The following is a 25,268-nucleotide window of genomic DNA, read 5'->3' on the forward strand; positions in this document are numbered from 1 at the left end:
AACCTTCTGTATCTAGAATGGTTTTCCTTCTTAGCATTAAATGGTTCCCCCTCTATCACAGAACTTATCTATTTGTTTTCTTATTCATCATCTATTGCTCCCTTTAGACTGGTAGTGGGACCCAAAAGGTACTAAACAAATCTTTGTTGAATGAGTAAATTAGAAGATAATATGCATCAACAATGCACAAATTATGCTCTACTTCTTGGATTAATCATTATTTTCACATTTAGATATCACTTTTCACACTAATATAGTTTGCAAAGGATTCTATAGTTCCCTAATTAAAATGATAAGAATTATCTGAGACACAGGATTCCTTTTTTACCAAGCGGTTTACATCAAATACTTACCACAGGAGCTGTTGAGATCCACATCTAAAAATACACTAAGGTCTGAAGAAGCAGATACTGGTGGAGTAGATGGTGTATTTGGAGAGGTTGGTGCTGACACTGTTGATTCCAGCTCAGTTTCAGCAATCCGACTAAAGCTTATTTTACATGGTTCTCTTTCTAATGGTGTTGGGTGACCTCGTAAAGTACCTGAGGTAGAGCCATGTCGGCCTGTGTTAGGCCTTATTCCAGGAGATTTTAAGGAAAAAGTTGATTTCCTAGGCTGAGAAAAGCAAACATAATTAATGTCACAAATTTGCATAGACAGCAATTTGTTTCTGTGACTTAGAGCTACCTTATTAGTCTTATTAGTTCTTAAGCATACAGTTCTTAAGCGTGCAGTCCTTCAGTCTGCAATGACAGCCTGTATCATTCTAGTAGAATCTTCTGGATTTGACTGGCTTAATTTTAAAATGAATTGGAATATAAGTAAGTCTCTTTTCAGCACTGCAGAAATAAAATTCTTGAAATTTTATGTGAAAATCACATTTTACTCCTAAAACATATGAACCTAAACTTCTCTTTGAAAATATCTATATAGATTTTATAAACATTTACTGGGAACATAATTTATGAAACATATTATGCTATATGCTTCAGAAAAAAAAAGATCATTTTTTCCCCTTCCTATACTAAATGATCAACCTCTACATTGATGCTTTTAAAATCTCTGGAGAAAATTCCTATCATTGTCTCCCACCCTCACCTCTGTCCCATTTTTCAAGTTCTGGCAGGAGTAATCGAATAAAAAACACAGAAATTAGATCAGATAACTTGAGTTAAGATCTCAACTGTGCCAATATCTAGCTATGCAGCCTTGAAAAACTTATTTAACCCCTTGGAATCTCACTATTTTCCTTTGTAAAATGAGAATAAGATCTATGAGGGGTTTTCAAAAAGTGCATGGCAAATGTCTATTATGAAATAACTAAGCATGACTTTCATTTTTTTCCATCAAAATAAACTCATACTAACTTATTATAACATGTCTGAACAGTTTGAGATGCTCAAACATATCTAGTTTGAGATACTCAAACATATCTAGTTTGAGATACTAAGAAGGATAACACATCGGTTTGTAAAGAATCCCTATCAGAGGAACATGAATTCTGCTAAAATTGAAGCAAGAACAAATATCAAATCCATGATGATGCTTGGGTAGAAGAATGGTGAGATCACTAATACTTTATGAAAAGTTTATGGGGACAATGCCCCAAAGAAATCAGCTGTTTACAAATTGATAACTCATTTTTAACAAGGGATCAGATGATATGGAAGGTAAAGCCAATGGCGGCAGATCATCAACATCAATTTCTGAGGAAAAAATCTCATTCCTGCTCTAATTGAAGAGGACCTATGATTAACAACAGAAATGATAGCCAACACCACAGATATCTCAACTGGTTCAGCTTATACAATTCTGACTGAAAAATTAAAGTTGAGCAAACTTTCCACTAGATGGATGGCAAAACCATTGCACCCAGATCAGCTGCAGACAAGAGCAAAACTTTCAATGAAATGTTAAATAATTGAGATCAAGACCCTGAAGCATTTCTCTGAAAAACTGTTAATAGGAAATGAAACACGGTTTCCCAGTATCATCCTGAAGACAAAGCAAAATCAAAGCAATGGCTACCAAGAGGTGGAAGTGTGGTCCAGTCAAAGCAAAACCAAATCAGTCAAGAGCAAAGGTTGGCCAAGCACAGTGGCTCATGCCTGTAATCCTAGCACCTTGGGAGGCTGAGGCAGGAGGATCATTTAAGGCCAGGGGTTTGAGACCAGCCTGGGCAATATAGCAAGACTCTATTGCCATTAAAAAAAAAAAAAAAAAAAAAAAAGGCTGGGCATGGTGGCTCACACCTGTAATCCCATCACTTTGGGAGGTCGAGGCAGGTGGATCACTTGAGGTCAGGAGTACAAGACATGCCTGGCCAACATGGTGAAACCTCATCTCTACTAAAAATACAAAAATTAGCCGGGCATAGTGGCACACACCTGTTATCCCAGTTACGTGGGAGGCTGAGGCAGTAGAATTGCTTGAACCTGGGAGGTGGAGGTTACAGTGAGTTGAGATTGCACCACTGTACTCCAGCCTGGGTGACAGAGCGAGACTCTGTCTCAAAAAAAAACAAAACAAAAACAAAAAGAAAGGTCATGGCAACAGTTTTTTAGGACGCTCAAGGCATTTTTCTTGTTGAGTTTGTAGAGGGTCAAAGAACAATAACATCTGCTTACTATGGGACTGTTTTGAGAAAGTTAGCCAAAGCTTTTGCAGAAAAACAACCAGGAAAGCTTCACCAAGGAGACCTTCTCCACCACAACAATGCTCCTGCTCATCCCTCTCATTAAACCAAAGCAATTCTTTGAGAGTTTTGATGGCAGATCATTAGGCATCCACTTACAGTCTTGACTTGGCTCCTTCTGACTTTTTTTGTTTCCTAATTATAAAAAAAAAAAATTAAAGGGCAACCATTTTTCTTCAGTTAATAATGTAAAAGAGACTGCAATGACATGGTTAAATTCCCAGGATCTTTAGTTTTTTAGGGATGGACAAAATGGTTGGTATTAGAGCTTACAAAAGTGTCCTGAACTTGAGGAAGCTTATGTTGGGAAATAAAGTTTATGTTTTTATGTTTATCTTTTAATTCCATCAAAAATTTATCTTTTCATTCCATTTTTCCATGAACTTTTTTTCTTTCTTTTTTTTTTTTTTTTTTTTTTTTTTTGAGACGGGGTCTTGCTCTGTCACCCAGGTTGGAGTGAAGTGGAGTGATCTTGGCTCACTGCAACCTCTGCCCCACAGGCGTGCACCACCATGCCTGGCTAATTTTTTTGTATTTTTGGTAGAGACAGGGTTTTGCCATGTTGCCCAAGCTGGTCTCAAACTCTTGAGCTGAAGCAATCTGCCTGCCTTGGTCTCCCAATGTGCTGGGATTACAGGTGTGAGCCACCATGCCCGGTCTCTATGAACTTTCTGAAGTCCCCTCATATATCACACAATTGTGAAGATGAGATAGCATGAAACTACCTGACTTCCTGCTTCACCTAAAGTTGGTTTGTGTTTTTACTTCCTTCTATATCTTGCTTCACTTTTAGCTACTTAGAGTTCATCTTCTACTACTTCTGTTGCCACTGCAAACTCCTGCAGTAACTGGAAACTGTAGCATCAAATTCTAGTGACAGAGATGGGTTCCAGAGGCAACTATGGACCATGGAGCCCTAATGGCAGAAGTCATATCAAGTCACAAGAACCAAAATACATTTGCTTACTCCTTCCCAGGTCTTTTCATTTTTTTGTTGTTCCATTCAGCTACCTATTAAGTTCTCACTTTCTCACACCTTTTTGTATTATTCTAGGAGGGATCAAAAGTAGACACATAAATAAGTAGTACTAAGATAAGGCATAAACCAGATTTTATCAAAAGGCTGACATTTCCCCCCACAGTTTTAGAAATAGTATATTACTGCAAACAAAACACCTAGGAACAGCCATTCAATTACATTTTTAAGATAACAGGTTGTTAAACATTGAAAATAATATTTTAAAAAACAGAACACTTGTTCCCGAAATTATAAAAGACTTACAAATCGAGGTGGCTGTTTGCAGTTTCGAGGTTCAATTTCTAGTGACTTGTTGAACAAATAATCTGTAAACTCTTTTTCAGATGCACTTCCCATTGGGTTAAGGTTTTCAAAGAATCTCTGGAATTAAACAAATATCACAAGTGCATATATAGTAAGTATATATTTTAGATCTTATTAAAATAAGATCTCATTAAAATTTTTTGCTGAAAATTACTTCATTATTTAATGCTAAAAAATAACACATTAAGAGATCACAATATGTGAAAAGTTCACAAGTGTTGCTTATTCCAATCTCTTTACTTCTGAATAAGATTATATAATTTCTGTGGAAGTTATATTCTAGTCTTAAAGTTCTATTAAGAATATGAGTTTTCATTTATTATCATTTTAATGGCTCAGCAGTAGCACTACTTATTCCTTAGGAAACTTTACTCCTACTCATTGTAACAAATGATCATCACTAGTAAGCTACCAAAAGTGTTTAGAACAAAGCTATGGTTATAATCCACAATGAAGTTTTGATAATCAGAAAAAAAGTGGAGATAAATTAGATTAAGGTCTGTTAATCCAATTTATAGATCATTCTTGATCATTTATAATTACTCTGGAAATTCCTTTTACTTTAAAAGTAGTCATTTAAATTACTTTAAAAGTAATGTCAAGAATGATTATAGGCCGAGCACGGTGGCTCACGCCGCCTGTAATCCCACCACTTTGGGAGGCTGAGGTGGGTGGATCACCTGAGGTCGGGAGTTTGAGACCAGCCTGACCAACATGAAGAAACCCCATCTCTACTAAAAATACAAAATTAGCTGGGCGTGGTGGCGCATGCCTGTAATCCCAGCTACTCAGGAGGCTGAGATAGGAGAATCACTTGAACCTGGCAGGCGGAGGTTGAGGTGAGCCGAGATCACACCATTGCACTCCAGCCTGGGCAACAAGAGCGAGACTGTCTCAAAAAAGAAAGAAAGAAAGAAAGAAAGAAAGAATGATTATAAAGTTAAACCTATCTGTGCTAACTTCTAGTATAAAAAATGTTTTTATCTGAGCCAAGCCATGATGGCTCACACCTGTAATCCTAGCAGTTTGGGAGGCTGAGGCCGGGGGACTGCTTAAGCCCAGGAATTTGACACCAGCCAGGGCAATATGGTGAGACCTCTCCTCTTAAAAAAAGCCTAATAAATAAAATGTTTAAAATTTTTGTCTTTATCAAAAATATTTTAAGCTTAAATTTAAGTTTTAACGTAGAAAATTCAGGTGATTTAGCACTGCCAAAAAAAGAGAAAAAAAGAAAAAGAAACAGTAATCTTACAAACCAGAAATATCATTGTTTACATTTAAATATTAGACTATCTTCCAATGATTTTACTGTGCATGTAAATATATGCATGTATATATGTATTTATATATAATTATTAATATATAATTTATATATATTTTCCTGAAAAACTGGGATATCAATTTTAATCTTTCTGAAGTTTATATTCAATTAACTTTTTTCAATGTGGTTTGCTCTTTTTTTTTTTTTTTTTTTTTTTGAGATGGAGTCTCACTCAGCCTTCCAAAGTGCTGGGATTACAGGTATGAGCCACCTCATCCAGCCAGTTTGCTTATTTTACAAAATACAAATTTTAACTCTATAGTATTTCATCAGATGGATATTTCAGAATGTAATAATCTCTATATAGCTAGTTATCCATATAGGTACTTTCTAATTTTTTGCTATTATAATAATTATTTTTATTAACTCCTATATATAAATTTTTCTGTACATTTTTTATGATTTCCTTAGAAAAATTCCTTAGCAGCAAATTATTGGATTTAGCTTTATTTAATTTTGAAGTGGTTTAGAAGCATATATAAAAATGGTACTAGGTTTTAGCTTTAGCAGTAGGCAAAATGAGCTTTAAAATTTCTAGTATAAAATTCTTCCCATTTTTAAGGCATTCTGCCAATTTCAAGAAAATTGTATTACTCCTTTAACAATACTGAAACAATGTGTTCTTATGTTCAGGTTAGCTAAATTAAATATTAGCCACTAGTAATTAAAGGCTTTCAGAAAGCTATAACGGCAGTATTCTTGATTTCGTCATCCTTTGCTCTATTTTAAATACTATTTATTTAAGTATGATTTGAAAAGTGAACAGCTACTTTGTCTACATTTTAAATTTATTTTGTTTGATTCAATCATATAGAAGACATTTCCTCCCAAAAATGCTTTAAATGGTGGTAGGAACCCTAGACCACACCACAAACACCAATTAGCAGGTATGGTTCTGAGATATGAATACTAAAAGTACTATTTCAAGCATACCGAATTAAAGTAACATTATTCCTGTGGGGACCATATTTCCTTAGCTCTCTGAAGCCCCACATCACAGAGGGCGGGTTCAATGGTGAGAGGGGATGAAATAGGTCACCATCAGTAGGTTACCACCTTTATTTTTTTTAAGAGCAAGTATCTTTTTCTTTTTTTTTGAGATGCAGTCTCGCTCTGTCACCTAGGCTAGAGTGCAGTGGCTCTATCTCAGTTCTCTGCAACATTTGCCTTCTGGGTCCAAGCGATCCTCCCACCTCAGCCTCCGGAGTAGCTGGGATTACAAGCACGTGCCACCACACCCAGCGAATTTTTGTATTTTTAGTGGAGACAGAGTTTCACCACGTTGGCCAGGCTGGTCTCGAACTCCTGATCTCAAGCGATCCGCCCGCCTTGGCCTCCCAAAGTGCTGGGATTACAGGCGTGAGCCACAGTGCCTGGCCTCTTACAGTTACTTTTAAATCTGCAATTAAATTATTATTGACTGTAGTCACCCTGTTGTGCGATCCAATAGTATGTCTTATTCATTCTATTTTTTTTTTGGTACCCATTAACACGTTCTCTTTTAAAGATATGCAAAGAAAATATTTACCCTCATATCTGGTTCTATCCGTAAACAGTAAGGCTGATTCTGATACTGCTGAATTTCTCCAGTAATTTCAGCTACTTTCCTCCTCTTACTGAAATTGATTAAATCTTTCCCTTTCTTTTTTAAAAAATCATTATTCCCTTCTTCGGTCTTCAGAATATTTGTTAAATATATTCCTAGTAAAAAAAAAAAAGAATTTAAAGAAAAGTTATTTTAAATTTTGTTATTTAATCAATTATTTGGGAAAACAACTGATCTAGTAAAGTTGGAAGACATCCTATACTATTCAGCAACTCTACTACTAAAATGTTAAGTCTCTGATAAACAATCATTAACTCTCCATTAAGCATTTTTTAAAGAGAAAGAATTTAAAATAAAAAGAAAATAAAAGCTACTGGCTTGTACAAAAATAAAGGCTGCTAATCTAAGAAATGGCAAATTAAGCTTTTCTAAACTCTAATTTCACCAAGTGCAAATTGTGTTAAATCTATTCTAACCAAATATTTTAATATTTGATTATAAATATTTAATGCCAAGTATCTTAGGTGATTATTAATAAATTAATTTTAAGCCAATTTTGGTTAATAAGTCTATAGGCTTATAAACTAATTCTGTTTTTTCAGAGACTGTAATTTAGATAGAAAAATAATTACTTCTCATTCATGAACAATAAAAAAGTTTTTAGTCCCTTTTTCATGCATAATTGCTGATTCATTTAAATTGGTGGTTCTCAGCTGGGGACAATTTAGTCCCCCAGGGGATATTTAGGAATGTCTAGAGACATTTTTGGTTACCACAACTCCAGGGTGCTATTGGAGTGTAATGAATAGAGGCCAGGATGCTGCTACAGATCCTATTACGCACACGACAGCCCATCACAACAAAGAATTATTTGGCCCAAAATACCAAAATTGTTGAAGTTGACAAAATTTGATTTAAATCATTCAATTTCAATCATACACAACAATATTTTAATTCTAAATTTAAAAATCACATAGAAGCTTTTAATAAATTAAAGAGAAAGCAAACACTGTAGATGTGACATAGATAGTTATGATAAAAATAACAGTTACCATTTCATGAGTGCGTCCTATGTGCTAGACTTATTAGGTAGTACAGACAAAATATTTTTAATCCTTATTTATAACAACCCTATGAGATATTATAGTCTTCGTTTTATAGAAAATAGTTTTATTATTTATTAATACAGAGAGCTAATAAAAGTAGATGAGCTCAGATATAAAATAAAGATAACATGCCTCTGAAGACTGCTCTCTTTTGGCTATCACACGCTCACCCTCAAAATATATCCATATTTAGTAACTTACCAAAAAAAGGCACACAAGGTGGATTGATTGACTTAAGTTTTACTAGGTATTTTTTAAAGTGATCTTGACTTAATTCCACAGCTTCGTCCAAAATTTTCCTTTTTCTTTCCTGCAATGCCTTAAAGTATACATAAATTGAGTATAAATTTTTTACAATTCAATCATATTTTATAAATGCAAACCTTTAAATTTTATAAAATTTTGCAAATTATCTGGAAAACAATTTTTTTACATTAAGAGATGGAGTGGTATTCCTTTGTACACTTACCTGAAGTGATTTCTCCTCTCTTTATCTATAAATATAAAACCCATAATTTACTCATATAAATTAGAAGATCAAGCAATACAAAAAATTCTACGTCATGCCTTGTGCGTTATTTTGACTAGCCAGGGTTTCAAGTCATAGCTGTAGAAGAGGAAAATTATAACCCCTGAACATTCAAATATTTTTCCACTGAAAGATCTTTTGGGGCTAAAGGTTGGGGTTTTGGTAAGGAGAAGACAACTATCAGAAGACAAGAAGACTTGAACAAAAATTTAGTGAATGAAGTAAACTAGCATTTCTTTTATACTTCATTACTAGATCTTCTTATTGAAAATTAATTTTTACTTCAGAAAGAATATACACACACACGTAAACCCCAGAGCAAACATTATGCTTGATGGAGAACCAGTCAATTTCCTTTAAATCAAGGAAAAAGCCAAGGGTATAACATTGTAGCTTTTATTCAGCACTATACAGAAGTCCTAGCTAGCATGGACAAGAATAAGAAATAAAGAGCTAGAGATTGGAAAGAAAAAAAAATGTCACTATTCACACAGAGGATATGACTGCCCATGAGGAAACTCCAATAAATCTACATATAGAATGTTAATGAGAGAATCAGCAATGCTGCTATATATAAAACCAATAGACAAAAATCAACTGCATTTCTAGATATCATCAATAAAGAAATCAGGATTTAAAAAAAATTCTGAGGCCAGGTGCGGTGGCTAACGCCTGTAATCCCAGCACTTTGGGAGGCTGAGGCGGGCGGATCACGAGGTCAGGAGATCAAGACCATCCTAGCTAACACGGTGAAACCCCGTCTCTACTAAAAATGCAAAAAATTAGCTGGGCGTGGTGGCGGGTGCCTGTAGTCCCAGCTACTCGGGAGGCTGAGGCAGGAGAATGGCGTGAACCTGGGAGGTGGAGCTTGCAGTGAGCCGAGATTGTGCCACTGCACTCCAGCCTGGGTGACAGAGCGAGACTCTGTCTCAAAAAAAAAAAAACAAAACAAAACAAAATTCTGGTCAAGTGCAGTGGCTCACACCTGTAATCCCAGCACTTTGAGATGTTGGGGTGGGAGAATAGTTTGAGGCCAGGAGTTTGAAACCAGTCTGCACAACATAGCAACGCCCAATCTCCACATAAAATTTTAAAAATTAGCTGAGCAGGGTGGCACATGCCTATAGTCCCCACTACTCAGGAGACTAAGGTAGGAAGATTGCTTGAGCCTGGGAATAGGAGGCTGCAGTAAGCTATGATCATGCCACTGTACTCCAGCCTGGGTGACAGAGCATGACCCTGTCTCTAAGTGTCACTGAAAACAAAATAATTCTAATATACATCTAGCAAAAGAGGTATGCGATCTCTGTCAAAACAAAAAAAAAACCCCACAAAACTTTATTAACTGAGTAAATAAAGAGATAAACGATGTTCACAGCTGAAAAGACTTGTTACTATAAAAATGTCAGTTCTTCACTAATCTGTAATTGGATTTAGAGAGCCAATGCAACTCCTATCAAAATGCCAATTTAAAAAAATGGAGCTTAAATTGATTCTAAAATGTATACAGGAGAACAAAGAACCAAGAATACGTTCCTCCTGAAAAAGAGTAAGATTGGCGAGGATTTGCCCTACTCTTCTCTATCAAGGACTACTATAAAGTTATGATAGTTTAGACAAGTGGCACTGGCACAAGAGTGATCAAATAGATCAAAGGAACAGAACAGAGAGACCAACAAAAGGCCTACATATATAGGCATTCAATTTATGACACATTTATTAAATACATTAATATTTCTTTTTTTTTTTTTTGAGATGGAATCTTGCTCTGTCGCACAGGCTGGAGTGCAGTGGTGCGATCTTGGCTCACTGGAACCTCTGCCTCCCGGGTTCAAGTGATTCTCCTGCCTTAGCCTCCCAAGTAGCTGGGATTACAGGCGCCCGCCAGCATGCCTGGGTAATTTTTATATTTTTAGTAAAGACGGGGTTTCATCATGTTGGCCAGGCTGGTCTCAAACTCCTGGCCTCATGTGATCCACCCACCTCAGCCTCCCAAAGTGTTGGGATTACAGGCATGAGCCACTGCCCCCGGCCTATTTCATAATATTTGACTAAGTATTAATATCTTTAACATATAAAGTTCATACAAATCAATAAAATGCAAACACCCAAACAGAAAAATATATGTATAAAGCAGTTTCTCCTCTATTCCCCTCTAATAACAACCCACTAAAAAAAAAAATAATAATAATGTTAAAAGAGGAGTATGTATCCTCCCACATTATTCTCAATACTTATCCAGTTCCACTTAGAGGTTTGGGGTTTGCTCTGCTTTGTGATACTAAAATGGAATAATATTATAGTCATTCTGAAGCTTTTCCCCTGCTGAAATATCACAAATGTTCTTCCACAACAATACACATAGATCCCATTCACTTTGTTGTATAGCTGAACAATATTCTACAATATAGGTATAAGAGGATGTATTTAATCATTCTCTTATTGATAGACATTCACGTTGTTTCCTGTTTTCTGCTACTACAACTAATGCTGCAGTAACTATATCTTTGTACATATAACTTTATACTCTGGTGCATTTATTTCTTTGCAATTCTGGGTCCTAAGAGTATGCATATTTTTAATTTTAACATATATTGTTAGACTGCTTTCCAGAAAGATTGTAAAAACGCACATTCCCAAAAGCAGTATTTATATGGCTGAGTTTCTAACTTGTTATCCTTTACTTAAAAAAAGTCTTTCCAGGTACAAAAGCAAAGGAAGAAACCATAAGTGAAGAGACTGATATGTGCAACTAAATAAAAATGATAAAACTTCCTTATGTCAAAGCATTATACATTTTTTAAATTAAAAAGCAGATAAAAGACAAACAGAAATGAGAATATATGTACAGTCTAAGTTTTAATATCTTTAATATATGAAAAATCCATATAAATGAATAAAATGCAGCTGGACATGCTGACTAATGCCTGTAATCGCAGCTACTCAAGAGGCTGGGACAGGACGATCCCTTGAGCCCAGGAGTTCGAGACTGCAGTGGGCTATGATCATGCCACTGGCACTCCAGCCTGGGCGACAGAGCAAGCTTGACTCTTTAGGAAAAAAAAAAAAAAAAAATCAACAAAATGAAAACACCCTCCCCCAAAAATGAGAGAGGCAATGAATATATAAATCATAAAGTACCCAATAAATACATATTCAACCTCACTAGTTATTATTTATTTTGAGAACAAGTTTCACTCTGTTGCCCAGGCTGGAGTGCAGTGGGGCAATCTTGGCTCACTGCAACCTCCACCAGCCAGGTTCAAGCGATACCCCTGCCTCAGCCTCCTGAGTAGCTGGGATTGCAAACCAGCACATACCACCATGCCTGGCTAATTTTTGTACTTTTAGTAGAGATGGGGTTTCATCATGTTAGCCAGGCTGGTATCGAACTCCTGACCTCAGGTGATCCACCCGCCTCAGCCTCCCAAAGTGCTAGGATTACAGGTGAGCCACTGAGCCCAGCCTCACTAGTTATTTTTTAACATACAATTTAAAAATGCAGTGCGATTTCTGCCCCCCCCAGAGGCATGCAATACCAAGCCTGGCTAATTTTTTTTTTTTTTTTTGTAGAGATGTGGTCTCCCTATGTTGCCCAGGCTGGTCTCAAACTCCTGGGCTCAAGTGATCCTCCTGTCTCTGCCTCCCAAAGTGTTGGGATTACAGGTGAGAGCCCCCACACCTGGCCAAAAGCTTTTAATATAATACATAATACCAAGGGGCATTTATCGTATCCTGCTACAAAACACCTTGGCAAAAGTATTTAAAGTCTTAAAGTATATAAATACTCAGACCCAGGATTTCCACCCCTAGATTATTTCTAGGGAAATAATCAAGCTCTTAAAAAGACTTCTACATATGAATATTCCATGATAAATTATCACAGAAAAAAATCAGAAATAACTTAATTGTCCCACAATCTACTGTTGGAATAAATTATGATTTATCCATGATAGAAAACCTTGATGCCATTAAAATCTTGTTTCTGAAGATAAGCTAATAAAAAAATAGAAAACTGTTTATGAGAAAAAGGCCATAAAAATCTATGCACAACATAATCTCAATTTTGTTATTAAAATATATATGCAAAATATCTTCCTATTTTCTATATCTCCTGAATTTTCAATAGTACATGTTAAACACATATTTTATAATTTAAAAAATATACATATTTTTTAATTTTTTGAGACTGAGTCTCACTCTGTCGCCCAGCCTGGAGTGCAGTGGTGTGATCTCAGCTCACTGCAAATGCTGCCTCCTGAGTTCAAGCAATTCTCCTGTCTCAGCCTCCCAAGTAGCTGGGATAACAGGCGTGCGCCACCATGCCCAGCTAATTTTTGTATTTTTAGTAGAGATGGGGTTTCGCCGCATTGTCCAGGTTGGTTTCGAACTCCTGAGCTCAGGTGATCGACCCGTCTCAGCCTCCTAAAGTGCTGGGATTACAGGCGTAAGCCACCACGCCTGGCCAAATTTAAGTTTTTGAAATAGTTCTTCCCGTGTTATACTATTGTTGACTATCTAAAGGTAATTAAGACATTACTTGTATTTTTATATTTAAAATCCTTTGTCATTTGAGACTATCAATCAATGTGTTATTGAATAAATCCACTTGGAACTTCATTACATTTAGGTTAAGTACATTACACGGCAGTGCAAGTCTCATATTGTTTATTGAATATTGATATATTTTCTAATATAAGCCTAGGATTCACATATTATATATCATATTCATATATTAACTAATATATCAACATATTTTCTAATATATTTATATCATATTTACGAAGCAAGGATGAATTTACAAAGAATTTAATAAAAAAGACAGATGATAGATGAAATTTCTTTTATGCTAATTTTATCATCCCCGAGAAAAATGAAAAAGTTAAGCCTAAAACTTACCTCAAAGGTATGGTCTAGTCTGTATACTGATACTGAATTTACTGCACTGACTATCTCCAATACGCCATTGAAATTATTCAAATCTTGAAAAACTTGCAGAATTTCTATAATTCTACTTAGTACTGCCACCCGTTCTTCAAAATTTTCTGCTTCCACAATGCATCTAACAACAACAAAAATTCATGGCTTAGAAAAGTTTCTTCACCTCACTTAGAAAACAAGATAATTATGAGTAGCCAGAATTTTACTTAAATATGACTTAATATTATGGCTATTAGGAGGGAGTAAGAGTAAATTAAAACTTACTTTTCAAACCAGAGGGTGAGATTTGTGGTATGGCGAATCATTTTTAATAAATTTGGAGAATTTATTTCTTTATCTTCTTTGGTCCACACACTCCCTACAAGTTCAGACGGTTGAACTTTCCTGTGGAATTAAAAATCAGTGCAACTTAACCTATAAAGGATTTGTATCACTTAAAGATCTTCTAAAACTTAATAAGAAAAAGACAATTAACCCAAAAGATAGATGAACACATATATGAACAAGTAATTCAGAGAGGAATAGACCCAAATAGCTACAAACACGAAAACACATTTTATCCCTTACTCAGGGAAAATAACATAAAACTACAATGAAATCCCATTTTACTCATTAGATGAACAAAAGTCTGATAACTCAAGGCCAGGCGTGGTGGCTCATGCCTGTAATCCCAGCGCTTTGGGAGGCCGAGGCGGATGGATCACCTGAGGTCAGGAGTTCGAGACCAGCCTGACCATCATGGAAAAACCCCATCTCTACTAAAATACAAAATTAGCCGGGCATGGTGGCACCTGCCTGTAATCCCAGCTACTTGGGAGGCTGAGGCAGGAGAATCGCTTAAACCCGGGAGATGGAGGTTGTGGTGAGCCGAGATCGCACCACTGCACTCCAGCATGGGCAACAAGAGCAAAGCTCTGTCTCCAAAAAAAGAAAAGAAAAGAAAAAAAAAGTCTGATAATTCCAAATGGATAAAAATATAATAAAACAGGAACACCAATAGGGAAGTAAAAATTGATACAACCATTTTGTAAAACAATTTGGCAAGATCTCATAGTACTGAAGAGATACATACCGGATGACTCAGCAATTCGACTCTTAAGTATGCATATATCCTAGATAAACTCTTACACAAATTTATAAGAGCCAGGTGCAGCAGCTCATGCCTGTAATCCCAGCACTTTGGGAGGCTGAGGCGGGCAGATCACTTGAGGTCAGGAGTTTAAGAACAGCCTGGCCAACAAGGCGAAACCCCATCTCTACTAAAAATACAAAGAAATTAGCCGGGCGTAGTAGTGCATGCCTGTAGTCCCAGCTACTTGGGAGGCTGAGGCAGGAGAATCGCTTGAACCCAGGAAGCAGAGGGTTGCAGTGAGCTGAGATCATGCCACTGCACTCCAGCCTGGGCAACAGAGTGAGACTCTGTCTCAAAACAAACAAACAAAAAACAAAGTTATAAGAAAACGTTTACAAGAATATTCAGTGAAGCATTATTTGCAAGAGTGAATAGAGGCTCATCATCCAGAGACTGGATAAATTGTGGAGTATAAATATAATGGAACACTACACAGCATCTAAAATAAGCTAACTAGAACTGTATTCATTGACTTGAACAAATGCCAAAAATGATTTAAGTAAAAAGCATGTTGCAGAATGATACATAAGTATATGCAGTTTAAAAAATGTGCAAAACAAGCTGAGGTGCAGTGGTGCGCACCTATAATCCCAGCTACTTGGGAGGATGAAGCGGAAGGATTGATTGAGGCAAAGGGTTTGAGACTATCCTGGGCAATCATAATGAGATCCTATCTCAAAAAAATAAAACAAAAAAAAAACAGGCACAGTAGTTCCTCCCTGCAGTTCCTGCTACTGAGAGACTGAGGTGGGAAGACTGCTTGAGCCTAGAGTCTGGGGCTGCAATGAGCTATGATCATGCCACTGCATCCCAGCCTGGGTGACAGAGTGAGACCCCATCTTAAACAAACAAACAAACAACAACATCAACAAAAAACCAATTGGGCACTGTAGCTCACACCTGTAATCCTGGCGTTTTGGGAGGTTGAGGTGGGAGGACAACTTGAGGCCAAGATCAAGACCATCCTGGGCAACATAGCAAGACCTCATCTCTATGAAATTTTTTTTAAAAAATTAGCCAGGTATGGTGGTGCGTGCCTGTAGTTCTAGCTACTCGAGAGGCTGAGGCAGGAGGATTGCTTGAGCCCAGGAGTTCAAGGCTACAGTGAGCTATGATTGTGCCACTGCACTCCAGCCTGGGCAACAGAGTGAGACCCTGTTTCTGAAAAAAAAAAAAAAAAAAAGTGCACAACAATGCTATACGTTGTTTATGAATCTCCGTGTATGTTTATAAATTATAAAAATATAAAGAGAAATAGTAAACATCAAATTCAGGGTGGTAGTGATTTCTTAGGGGAAAGAGAGCAATAAGATTTGGGAGAATTATGCAAAGGATTTCAATTTTATCTAAAATGTTTTTGTTGTTCATGAATATTCATTATATTATTTCCTATAATTTTTGAATGCCTGAGTATTTAATTAAAATTCAGACAGAAGAGCAGATTAAAACATTGTATACAGTGAGTCAGAATACACAATTTAAAAATTGGTCAAGTACATGGCTCACACCTGTAATCCCAGCACCTGGGAGGCCAAGGCAGGAGGACTGCCTGAGGCCAGGAGTTCAAGGCCAGCCTGGGCAACACAGTGAGACCCTATCTCTTTTTTTTCTTTTTAATTGACCGGTGGCATTGCCATCAATGGCCTACAGACTTGGTTATTCATTAAAAAAATATTTTTTAATCAGTAGATTTGTGTATAAATAAGTACTTGCTAACAGTTTCTGAAATGTTTTCTTAAAGTGGCTCTATTATTTCACCAGAAATTTAGTTTACAAAGCTGGGTGCAGTGGCTCATGCCTGTAATCCCAGCACTTTGGGAGGCTGAGGTGGGTGGATCACTGGAGGTCAGGAGTTCGTGACCACTGTGGCCAACATGGTGAAACCCCATCTCTACTAAAAATATAAAAAAGCCGGACATGGTGGCACACACCTGTAATCCCAGCTACTCGGGAGGTTGAGGCATGAGAATCACTTGAACTTGGGAGGCACAGGTTGCAGTGAGCCGAGATTGCACAACTGCACTCCAGCCTGGGTGACAGAGCAAGACTCCATCTCAAAAAAAAAAAAAAAAATTTAGTTTACAAATGAAGTCAATATTAGGTATTTTTCTATGTCCTGAAAGTAGGTCCACATGAAGTGAAGTGCTTTTTTTCTGATGTCCATTCACGTAAAACAATTACATTGTGAGAAAAAACATGATGCAGTACTATTTGCTTTTTTTACCTCAAGTAACAAGTCCCTTCATTTCTACTTATCACAAATCCCACAACATAAACAAAGCTACCTGGATTCTAAATTACTTAAAATATAACATAACATTTTGAGTCAGATGTTGACAACTTCTGGTGGGTGTGCTAAAAGTCTGGTTCTGAATGGCATGGCCAGTGCAAACTAGGCAAATTCTAAAGAACATAAAGTAAACATAATATAGTAAAGGTACCTTACTATATTACCTATTAGCACTAAATTTTATACATTCTTGCTTTTCCCTGTGTAATCTTTATTTAAAAATTGGCTGCTAATCAGGATAACTCTGTGAAAATATTTTTATTTTAGAGATAGGGTCTCACTCTGTCACTCAAGCTGGAGTGCAGTGGCACAATCTTGGCTCACTGCAGCCTCGACTTTAAGTGACCTTCCCACCTCAGCCTCCTGGGCAACTGGGACTACAGGGGCACTACAGGCCCGAGCCACCATGCCTGGCTATTTTTTGTAGTTTTTGTATGACGGAGTTTGCCATGTTGCTCAGGCTGGTCTTGAACTCCTGGTCTCAAGCGATCTGCCCACCTTGGCCTCCTAAGTGCTGGGATTACAGGCATGAGCCATCATACCCAGCCAAGCATATTTATATTTTAAATTGAGGCTTCTATACTACTCACAATAGCTATGATATGGAATCAACAGATTAATGAATAAAGAAAATGTGGTATATATACACAATGGAACACTATTCGGCCATAAAAAAAGAATGAAAGCCTGTCGTTCAAGGCAACATGGATGAGCCCGGAGGACCTTATGTTAAGCAAAATAAATCAGACACAGAAAGAAAAATATAACATGTTCCCACTCATATATGAAAACTAAAAAAAAAATGAACTCATGGAAGTAGAGAGTAGAACTGCAGGTATTAGTGGCTGGGAAGGATTGGGAGGAGGGGAAAACAGAGAGGTTGGTGTAGAAAAAGTTTTTGATGGAATGATAATGATAGTGACATTTTTCGACAGAGAGCTGTTACATGCAAGGCCTGTACCCTTCGCAACAGCCTGAGCTGTAAATGAGAAAAGAAAACCTATCTCACACAATATTCTATTCACTTAGCTGCTAAGGGCCTAGCATCCATACTAACTGACTTGACTGACTGACCTCAAACTAAACCAAGGTGAGAAGGTATTAGGAGTTGAAGAGGGGTGGTGGACCTGAAAATCTTCCTGCCATTCCTCTTGTAATGGATTGCTAGTCCCCAGTCTAGACATAAGACTTTTACTTGCAGGGCAGACTAGTTAAAAACCGTGCTATGACCTTTCCTCTAAGCCCATGAGAGTAGATGAGGTATTTTTAAGCACTCATGAATAATGTGCAAAATGTTTTGAAAATAGGTAATGTTCAAGATTCTTAAAAATAAAGCAAGACATTAACATTAATTGTCTACCTGTAGAGATCAGACTCCAAAAGTGTCAGCTGACGTGCAATTTCTATTGGATGAAGTGTCATGAGATCAAATGTTTCAAACTGTCCTGGTTTGCTGATATGCCATTCAATTGGTGGAGGTGGACTTTCAAAGGTAATATTATGGCTTATTCCATTTGCCTGAGCTTGCTTCTTCCTCCTGATGATCTTAGCGATTGACTCTACCCATTTTTTCATAGCTTTCCCTGGAAAAAGAACACATAAAGAAAAATGTCTTTTACTTGACAGACATGGCTGCAAATCTTCATTTAATCCTTAACTTTCACCCAGCCTCAACAATTACCAACTCATGGCCAATTTTTATTTTCTCTAACCCTACTCATGCCATCCCGTCACTTCCTAGGTTATTCTGAAACAAATGCGAGACATCGTATTTCATTCATATTTAAGCACCTTTAAAACACTCTTTAAAGTAATAACCACAATACCATTATCACACATAAAACTGACAACTTCTTAATACATTGTTATCTTCAAGTATTTTGTCACTGTTCACATTTCTCTGATTATTTTCCTTTTTTTTTTTTTTTTTTTTTTGAGACAGGGTCTTGCTCTGTGGCCCAGGTTGGAGTGCAGTGGCACAATCTCAGCTTATTGCAACTTCCATGTTGCGGGCTCAAGTGATCCTCCCACCTCAGCCTCCCGACTAGCTGGGACTGCACATACCACCACGCCTGGCTAATTTTTGTATTTTTTTTGAGATGGAGTCCCACTTTGTCACCCAGGCTGGAGAATAATGGCGTGATCTCGGCTCACTGCAACCTCCACCTCCCGGGTTCAAGCGATTCTCCTGCCTCAGCCTCCTGAGTAGCTGGGATTATAGGCGCACACTACCATGCTTGGCTAATTTTGTTGTATTTTTAGTACAGACAGGGTTTCACCATGTTGGCCAGGCTGGTCTCGAACTCCTGACCTCGTGATCTGCCTGCCTCGGCCTCTCAAAGTGCTGGGATTACAGGCGTGAGCCACCGCGCCTGGCCTAATTTTTGTATTTTTAGTAGAAATAGGGTTTATCCATGTTGCCCAAGCTGGTCTTGAACTCCTGGGCTCAAGTGATCTGCCTGCCTTGGCCTCCCAAAGTGTTGGGATTACAGGCATGAGCCACTGTGCCTGGCCATATTTTCTTATATTTAGTTTGAAAAGGGATCTGAACAAGATTGCACATATTGCACTGAGTCAATGTGTCTCAAGTCTCCTTTAATCTACAGGTTACTGCTTTATTGCATATTTTTGCTTGCACTTTGTGGAAGAAATTGTCATTTGCCATGTTTTTCTGTCCTCTATATTTTCTGTAAAGCAGAGATATAGTGACTTGGTCTGATTCAGGATTAATTTTATGACACAAATACTTGCCAAGAATACTTCTAACAGGAGGCATATAATGTCTAGTTACCTTTTTGTGATAGTACCCATCCAGTCATGATAATTCCCTAGGTTTATTATTTTACTAGGAACTGAGAAATGTGATATTCTACCATTCCTTCTTCACTTACTAGTTGAAATACTTCCACAAAAATAAACTTTTCCTCAGGAACTATTTGGTTATTCTGAAGTATAACTAGTATAGAAAAGAACTTTGGACATTAACATAACCATTTACTTAATTTATTCTAATGTGTGCGTGTATTTTAGAAGCTTCTTAGATTGTGTCTAATCCAGTATTCTCATTTAGAATATAAATTTTTGTTTTTTGTTTGTTTTGAGACAGGGTCTCACTCTGCCCAGGCTTGTGTGCAGTGTCGCAATTTCGGGTCACTGCAGCCTCGAGCTCTGGGCTTAAAAGTGATCGCTTCACCTCAGCCTCCCGAGTAGCTGGGACTACAGGCACATGCCACCATGCTTGGCTAATTTTCATATTTTTTGTAGAGACTGGGTTTTGCCATTTTGCCCAGACTTGTCTCAAACTTCTGGGCTCAAGCAATCAGCCTGCCTCTGCCTCCCAAAGTGCTGGGATATTCTAGGTGTGAGCCATTGCACTGGCCTAGAATACAACTTGAAAATGTAGTATTATGAAAATTTTAAGGCACACATAAAAATGTATCATAAACATCTCAAAGTAGAAACAAAGGAATAACATTCTTAACTTTAAATAATATTCCCCTTAAAGAACAAGTAGAACACGAAATAAGTTACACTTGTTATAGTATTTGTAATGCCCTATAATGTCAGATAAAACATAAATGTTCTTGACTCAATAATATACATTTGATGACACATTTGTTTAAATGTTCATGGCCTAGGGTTTCATTTCTTGGGCTATGATTCTGAAACTTAAAGTAGAAAACTCCTCTCTTTCAGATTTCAGAAATATACCAAAAACATTTCCAGAAGATGTGAATATTATAAGAAAGCTGTTAATCATTAAAAGAATAAGATTAAAGAAAGTAAGAAAACATAAAATTACACATATTTTTATTCAGTTGAAGAAATGGCAATCTTGCAATGAGATAAAATTAAATAGCTTAAATTTATTAAAAAGAACTTTTGACTTCTTTAAAAGAAATATTCTCCTCAAAAACTTGAAAAGGCAAAGTTCTGAGACCTCAGATGATTCTAAACATATATGAGTTTCTTGCTGTCTATAAAAAACATTCCAAATGTTATTTCAGCTTTTTAAAAATGAAAAATGCTGGCCAGGCATGGTGGCTCATGCCTGTAATCCCAGCACTTTGGGAAGCTGAGGCAGGTGGATCATCTGAGGTCAGGAGTTCAAGACCAGCCTGGCCAACGTGGTGAAATACCATCTGTACTAAAAATACAAAAATTAGCCAGGCGTGATGTCATGTGCCTGTAGTCCCAGCTACTTGGGAGGCTGAGGCAGGAGAATCACTTGAACCTGGGAGGCGGAGGTTGCAGTGAGCTGAGATGGCACCACTGCACTCCAGCCTGGACAACAAAGCAAAGCTCTGTTTCAAAAAAAAAAAAAGAGAGAGAAATGTTTTAGTTTCTTAAAGTCACACAAATTTGAACATAAACTCATGTTCAATATAAGATTCAATCCAACCTTTATATAATATACCTCTTACACTTGAAATGAAGGATTCTAGTCTTTCAAGCAATTCCAAGTCTCTTTCAAAGTCATAAAAATGATGTTCAACCCAATGCCGAAATACATTTAAGATCCTGATAAAATGGAAAGAAACACATTTTAGTGAAACATAAGTGTTCAATTACACTTCTTCCTTCTCTAATGCCATGATGATAGCTTTATATACAAGGGTCAACATAATACTCAAAGACTCTCTAATCTGTATTTAATTAATACCTTAAATGCTTCAATGACAAAAGGAGAGTAGGTCTCCAAACTGTGTATTATTTATTAATAAAATGTATACTTTTAAAATATTTATAAGCATAAAAATAGTGGTTTCTGTGCTTCCCATTTATGTTAAGGAAAAGTACCCTTTATTCATATGTAGAAAACTTATGCTCTATATTACAAAAGCTATTTTAAGTTCATAAAAAGCATTTTTAAGATTTAAATTTTGGTACTTTTTCACTTAAAATGGAAAACCAACTAAGATGTACTGTATCTGGTTCTAAATGCAAGTGCTATCATCAAATTTCTTTCTTTTTTTGAGAAGGAATTTTGCTCTTGTTGCCCAGACTGGAGTGCAATGGTGCGATCTCAGCTCACTACAACCTCCAACTCCCAGGTTCAAGTGATTCTCCTACCTCAGCCTCCCAAGTAGCTGGGATTATAGGCGCCCGCCACCATGCTGGGCTAATTTTTGTACTTTTAGTAGAGACAACGTTTTACCATGTTGGCCAGGCTGGTCTCGAACTCCTGATCTCAGGTGATCCGCCCACCTCAGCCTCCCAAAGTGCTGGGATTATAGGCGTGAGCCGCTGCACCCAGCCTATCATCAAATTTCTATGTAATCTACACATATACTACAGTCTCTTATTTCATTTCAAAAGACAAAAATAGAACTGTTTTGTTTTACAGTATCACAAAAATGATTACCTATAACCTTGCAAAGAGAGATTTAATCAACTATGCAAATGGAAAGGAAAGGAAAGACAAGGGGAGAGGGAAGAGAAGGGAAATGGAAGAGGAAGAAGGGAAAAGGAAAGGGAAGGAAGGAAACTAGTAGGCAAGCCATGGAGAGAAAATATTTGCAAAATGTTTATCTGACAAAGGACTGGCATTCAGTCCTACCCAATTTACTCCTACAACTCAGTAATAAAGAGACAAGTATCTCAATAAAAATTAGAGGATTTGAACAGATTCTCCACAAAATAAGTATGAATGAAATACCACTACATCCAGCAGTATGGCTAAGGCACAAAGACTGACATTACTAAACACTGGTGAGAATATGAAGCAACTAGAACATTGTTGGTGAGAATGTTTGGGAAGTTTTGGCAGTTTCTTTCAAAACTAAACATACACATACCTTCTGACCCAGCCACTCCACTCTGAGTTGGTTACCCAAGAAAAGTGAAAAATATTCACAGTAAGACAGGTAAGATAAAGTTCATAGCGGCTTTATTCATAATAATAAAAAACGAGAAAAAGCCCATGTATCTTTCAATGGGAAAAATGAATAAACTGGTATATTCATATAATAAAACAAACCTCGCAATAAAATAAACCACTGATACAAATTCAAAAGCATGTTGAGTGAAAGAAGACACAAAATTGAGTTTTTAAGAATGCATTTATTAAGACTCTAAAACAGGTAAAACTAATCTATGGAGGGAGAAATTGGAACACTGCCTTGGGCAGTGGGAACAAAAACTGATGAGAAGGAACATAAGGGAACTTTCTGGGGTGTAGTAACATTTGATATCTTGAAAGGCGTTTGGATTATGGAGATACATGTATTTGTTAAAACTCAACAAAAGTACACTTAAGATGTGTGTATTTTCTGTCTTCAGTGGCAGCAAGAAAAAAATGTATTTAATTATATGCACATTTTAGAACAAAAGAAAAACAAACACTGAACTGTTAATGACATACAAGTTGAAGTATTTAAGGAGTGTACTTCAAAATTCATACAAAAAAATGAACTGATAGATGAATGATAAATGAACACATAAATGAATAGATATGAATAGGTGAATACCTATCTAGGTGGTGGGTTTATGGGTGTTCATTGTAAAATTCTCAGTTTTGCTGTATGTTAAAATTTTTCATAATAAAATGTTAGAAAAATTACTACCACCCATTTTACTAGAAATCTTTCAATATTTATATAACAGGTTTAATAACTTGGCTTGGATTTCACAGTTTTCCACTCCATCCAATTCCATATAGGTAATCTCATCTACTACTTGCAATATAATGCCTACATTCCTCTCAGGTCAATGTCCTTATCTGTGTCCTCAGCACACCATTCTCATTTCTGCCTTCTTGTCTTTGTTCATACTATTTCTCATGACCCTGAACACCTACAGTCACCTTTCTACCCATCTAAAGCCTATACGTCCTTTAGGGGCAGTCTCAGATTTTACCTTCTCCAAGATGCCTTCCCTAATTACTCTGGCCTAATCTTTGCTATTCCTGAAATTGTATAGGGATGTATTTTTCTAAGTCACTTAAGCACTCCAAGTAGAACAATATATAACTGTTTCATGTGTCTTTTTCCCCCAGTAAAGTCCCCAATAAAGCCATAATATCATGACAGTCTATGTTATTTTTGTACTTAGCATAGTTATAAGTACAGGACTGAGAACACAGCAAATGCTTAGAAATACATAAAGAGCTTATATGACTGAGAATCGAAGATTATACTCCCACCCCCTACCCCACCCAATAGCAACCTCATAAATGTATGTGTCATATCAAGGGATTTAATGTGATTGTAGATAAGTACAAATGCATCACAGCTAGTAGAAAAGAATTACTTATTTATTGCTGATACATAAATAATCTCATCTTCTTATACAAAGAATGACGTTAAAAGTTTTGGTGAAAGACATATAGCTGGGAGCACTATCATTCTTCTAAAACTGCATTTGTTTGTGGCAATTATCCTGGGAAATAAATAACTAATATACTCAGTTCCAAAATTACAATTTATTGGTCAACAGTAATCAAGGAAACTTGAAATTTAGAGAGAAAAAAAATTTAGATTACATATAATTAATAAGATAACTTGGTTTCCAATGGAAGGGGGAAGATAATACTTTGGTTACTTGGACTGTAAAGAGGGCTAATCGAAGGCGCTTCCAATTTTCAATGCTTAGTGGTACGTACACACACACACACACACACACACACACACACACGTTACTTGGACTGTAAAGAGGGCTAATCGAAGGCGCTTCCAATTTTCAATGCTTAGTGGTACGTACGTACACACACACACACACACACACACACACGCAAAGAAAGTCAGACATGAGTCTGAATCTTGTCCTGCCACTCCCTTTACATAACTTAGCTCAAATTACTTCATCTTGCTAGGTTTCATTTCCTTATATATAAAGTAGGAATAGTAATCATGTTGTAAGAATGAGATAAAAAAGATAAAGCATTTAGGGTAATCCCTGGCACACAGTAGTATTTATTAACTGGAAGCTTCTATAATCAAACACATTTTTAGAAATTATTGCAATTAAAGTAACAAATGTCTATATATTTTGTGAGAGATAAGTGGGAAAAGGGCTAGAACTTCCACAAATATTATAAATTGTAAAAAAAGCCAGGATTACTGTATGATCGCAAAGAGAAATGAAGGAAAAAAGTGTGAAAAAAGGTTGACAGCAGGCAAGCTCACATGAAATTTTATAATTTTTACTTACAATAAAAAATAGGTATCCTGATATGTAAGCATAACATATCACATGCCAGAGATATGTGATGCAAACATAGGATATTTAAATATTTGAATTTCTTCAGGGTATTTAAGAATAGCTTCACTGAGAAAGAACTCTTTTAGTTTAACTTAACTGCTGTGAAGTTAAAAATATTCCCTATATTTGAATTAAAAGCTGAGAGCTTTTGTGTTAACTATATA

General features: G+C 36.6%; 1 protein-coding gene across 6 annotated transcripts in view; it reads right to left on the bottom strand.

The window, feature by feature from the left end:
- Positions 1-25,268, bottom strand: part of SOS2 (SOS Ras/Rho guanine nucleotide exchange factor 2) — a 112,833-nt gene that overhangs the window by 12,846 nt on the left and 74,719 nt on the right. For all 6 annotated transcript variants that reach the window (XM_016926049.4, XM_024348721.3, XM_063793337.1 and 3 more), the window contains 8 exons: positions 21,320-21,423; positions 18,263-18,485; positions 13,745-13,864; positions 13,439-13,601; positions 8,212-8,329; positions 6,887-7,059; positions 3,978-4,094; positions 354-615 (listed from right to left, as the gene is read on the bottom strand). In XM_016926049.4, the coding sequence (XP_016781538.2) occupies positions 354-615; positions 3,978-4,094; positions 6,887-7,059; positions 8,212-8,329; positions 13,439-13,601; positions 13,745-13,864; positions 18,263-18,485; positions 21,320-21,423 (1,280 nt within the window). The remainder of the gene's footprint in view (positions 1-353; positions 616-3,977; positions 4,095-6,886; positions 7,060-8,211; positions 8,330-13,438; positions 13,602-13,744; positions 13,865-18,262; positions 18,486-21,319; positions 21,424-25,268) is intronic.

Source organism: Pan troglodytes, chromosome 15 (assembly GCF_028858775.2).
Source record: "Pan troglodytes isolate AG18354 chromosome 15, NHGRI_mPanTro3-v2.0_pri, whole genome shotgun sequence".
Taxonomy (NCBI): domain Eukaryota; kingdom Metazoa; phylum Chordata; class Mammalia; order Primates; family Hominidae; genus Pan; species Pan troglodytes.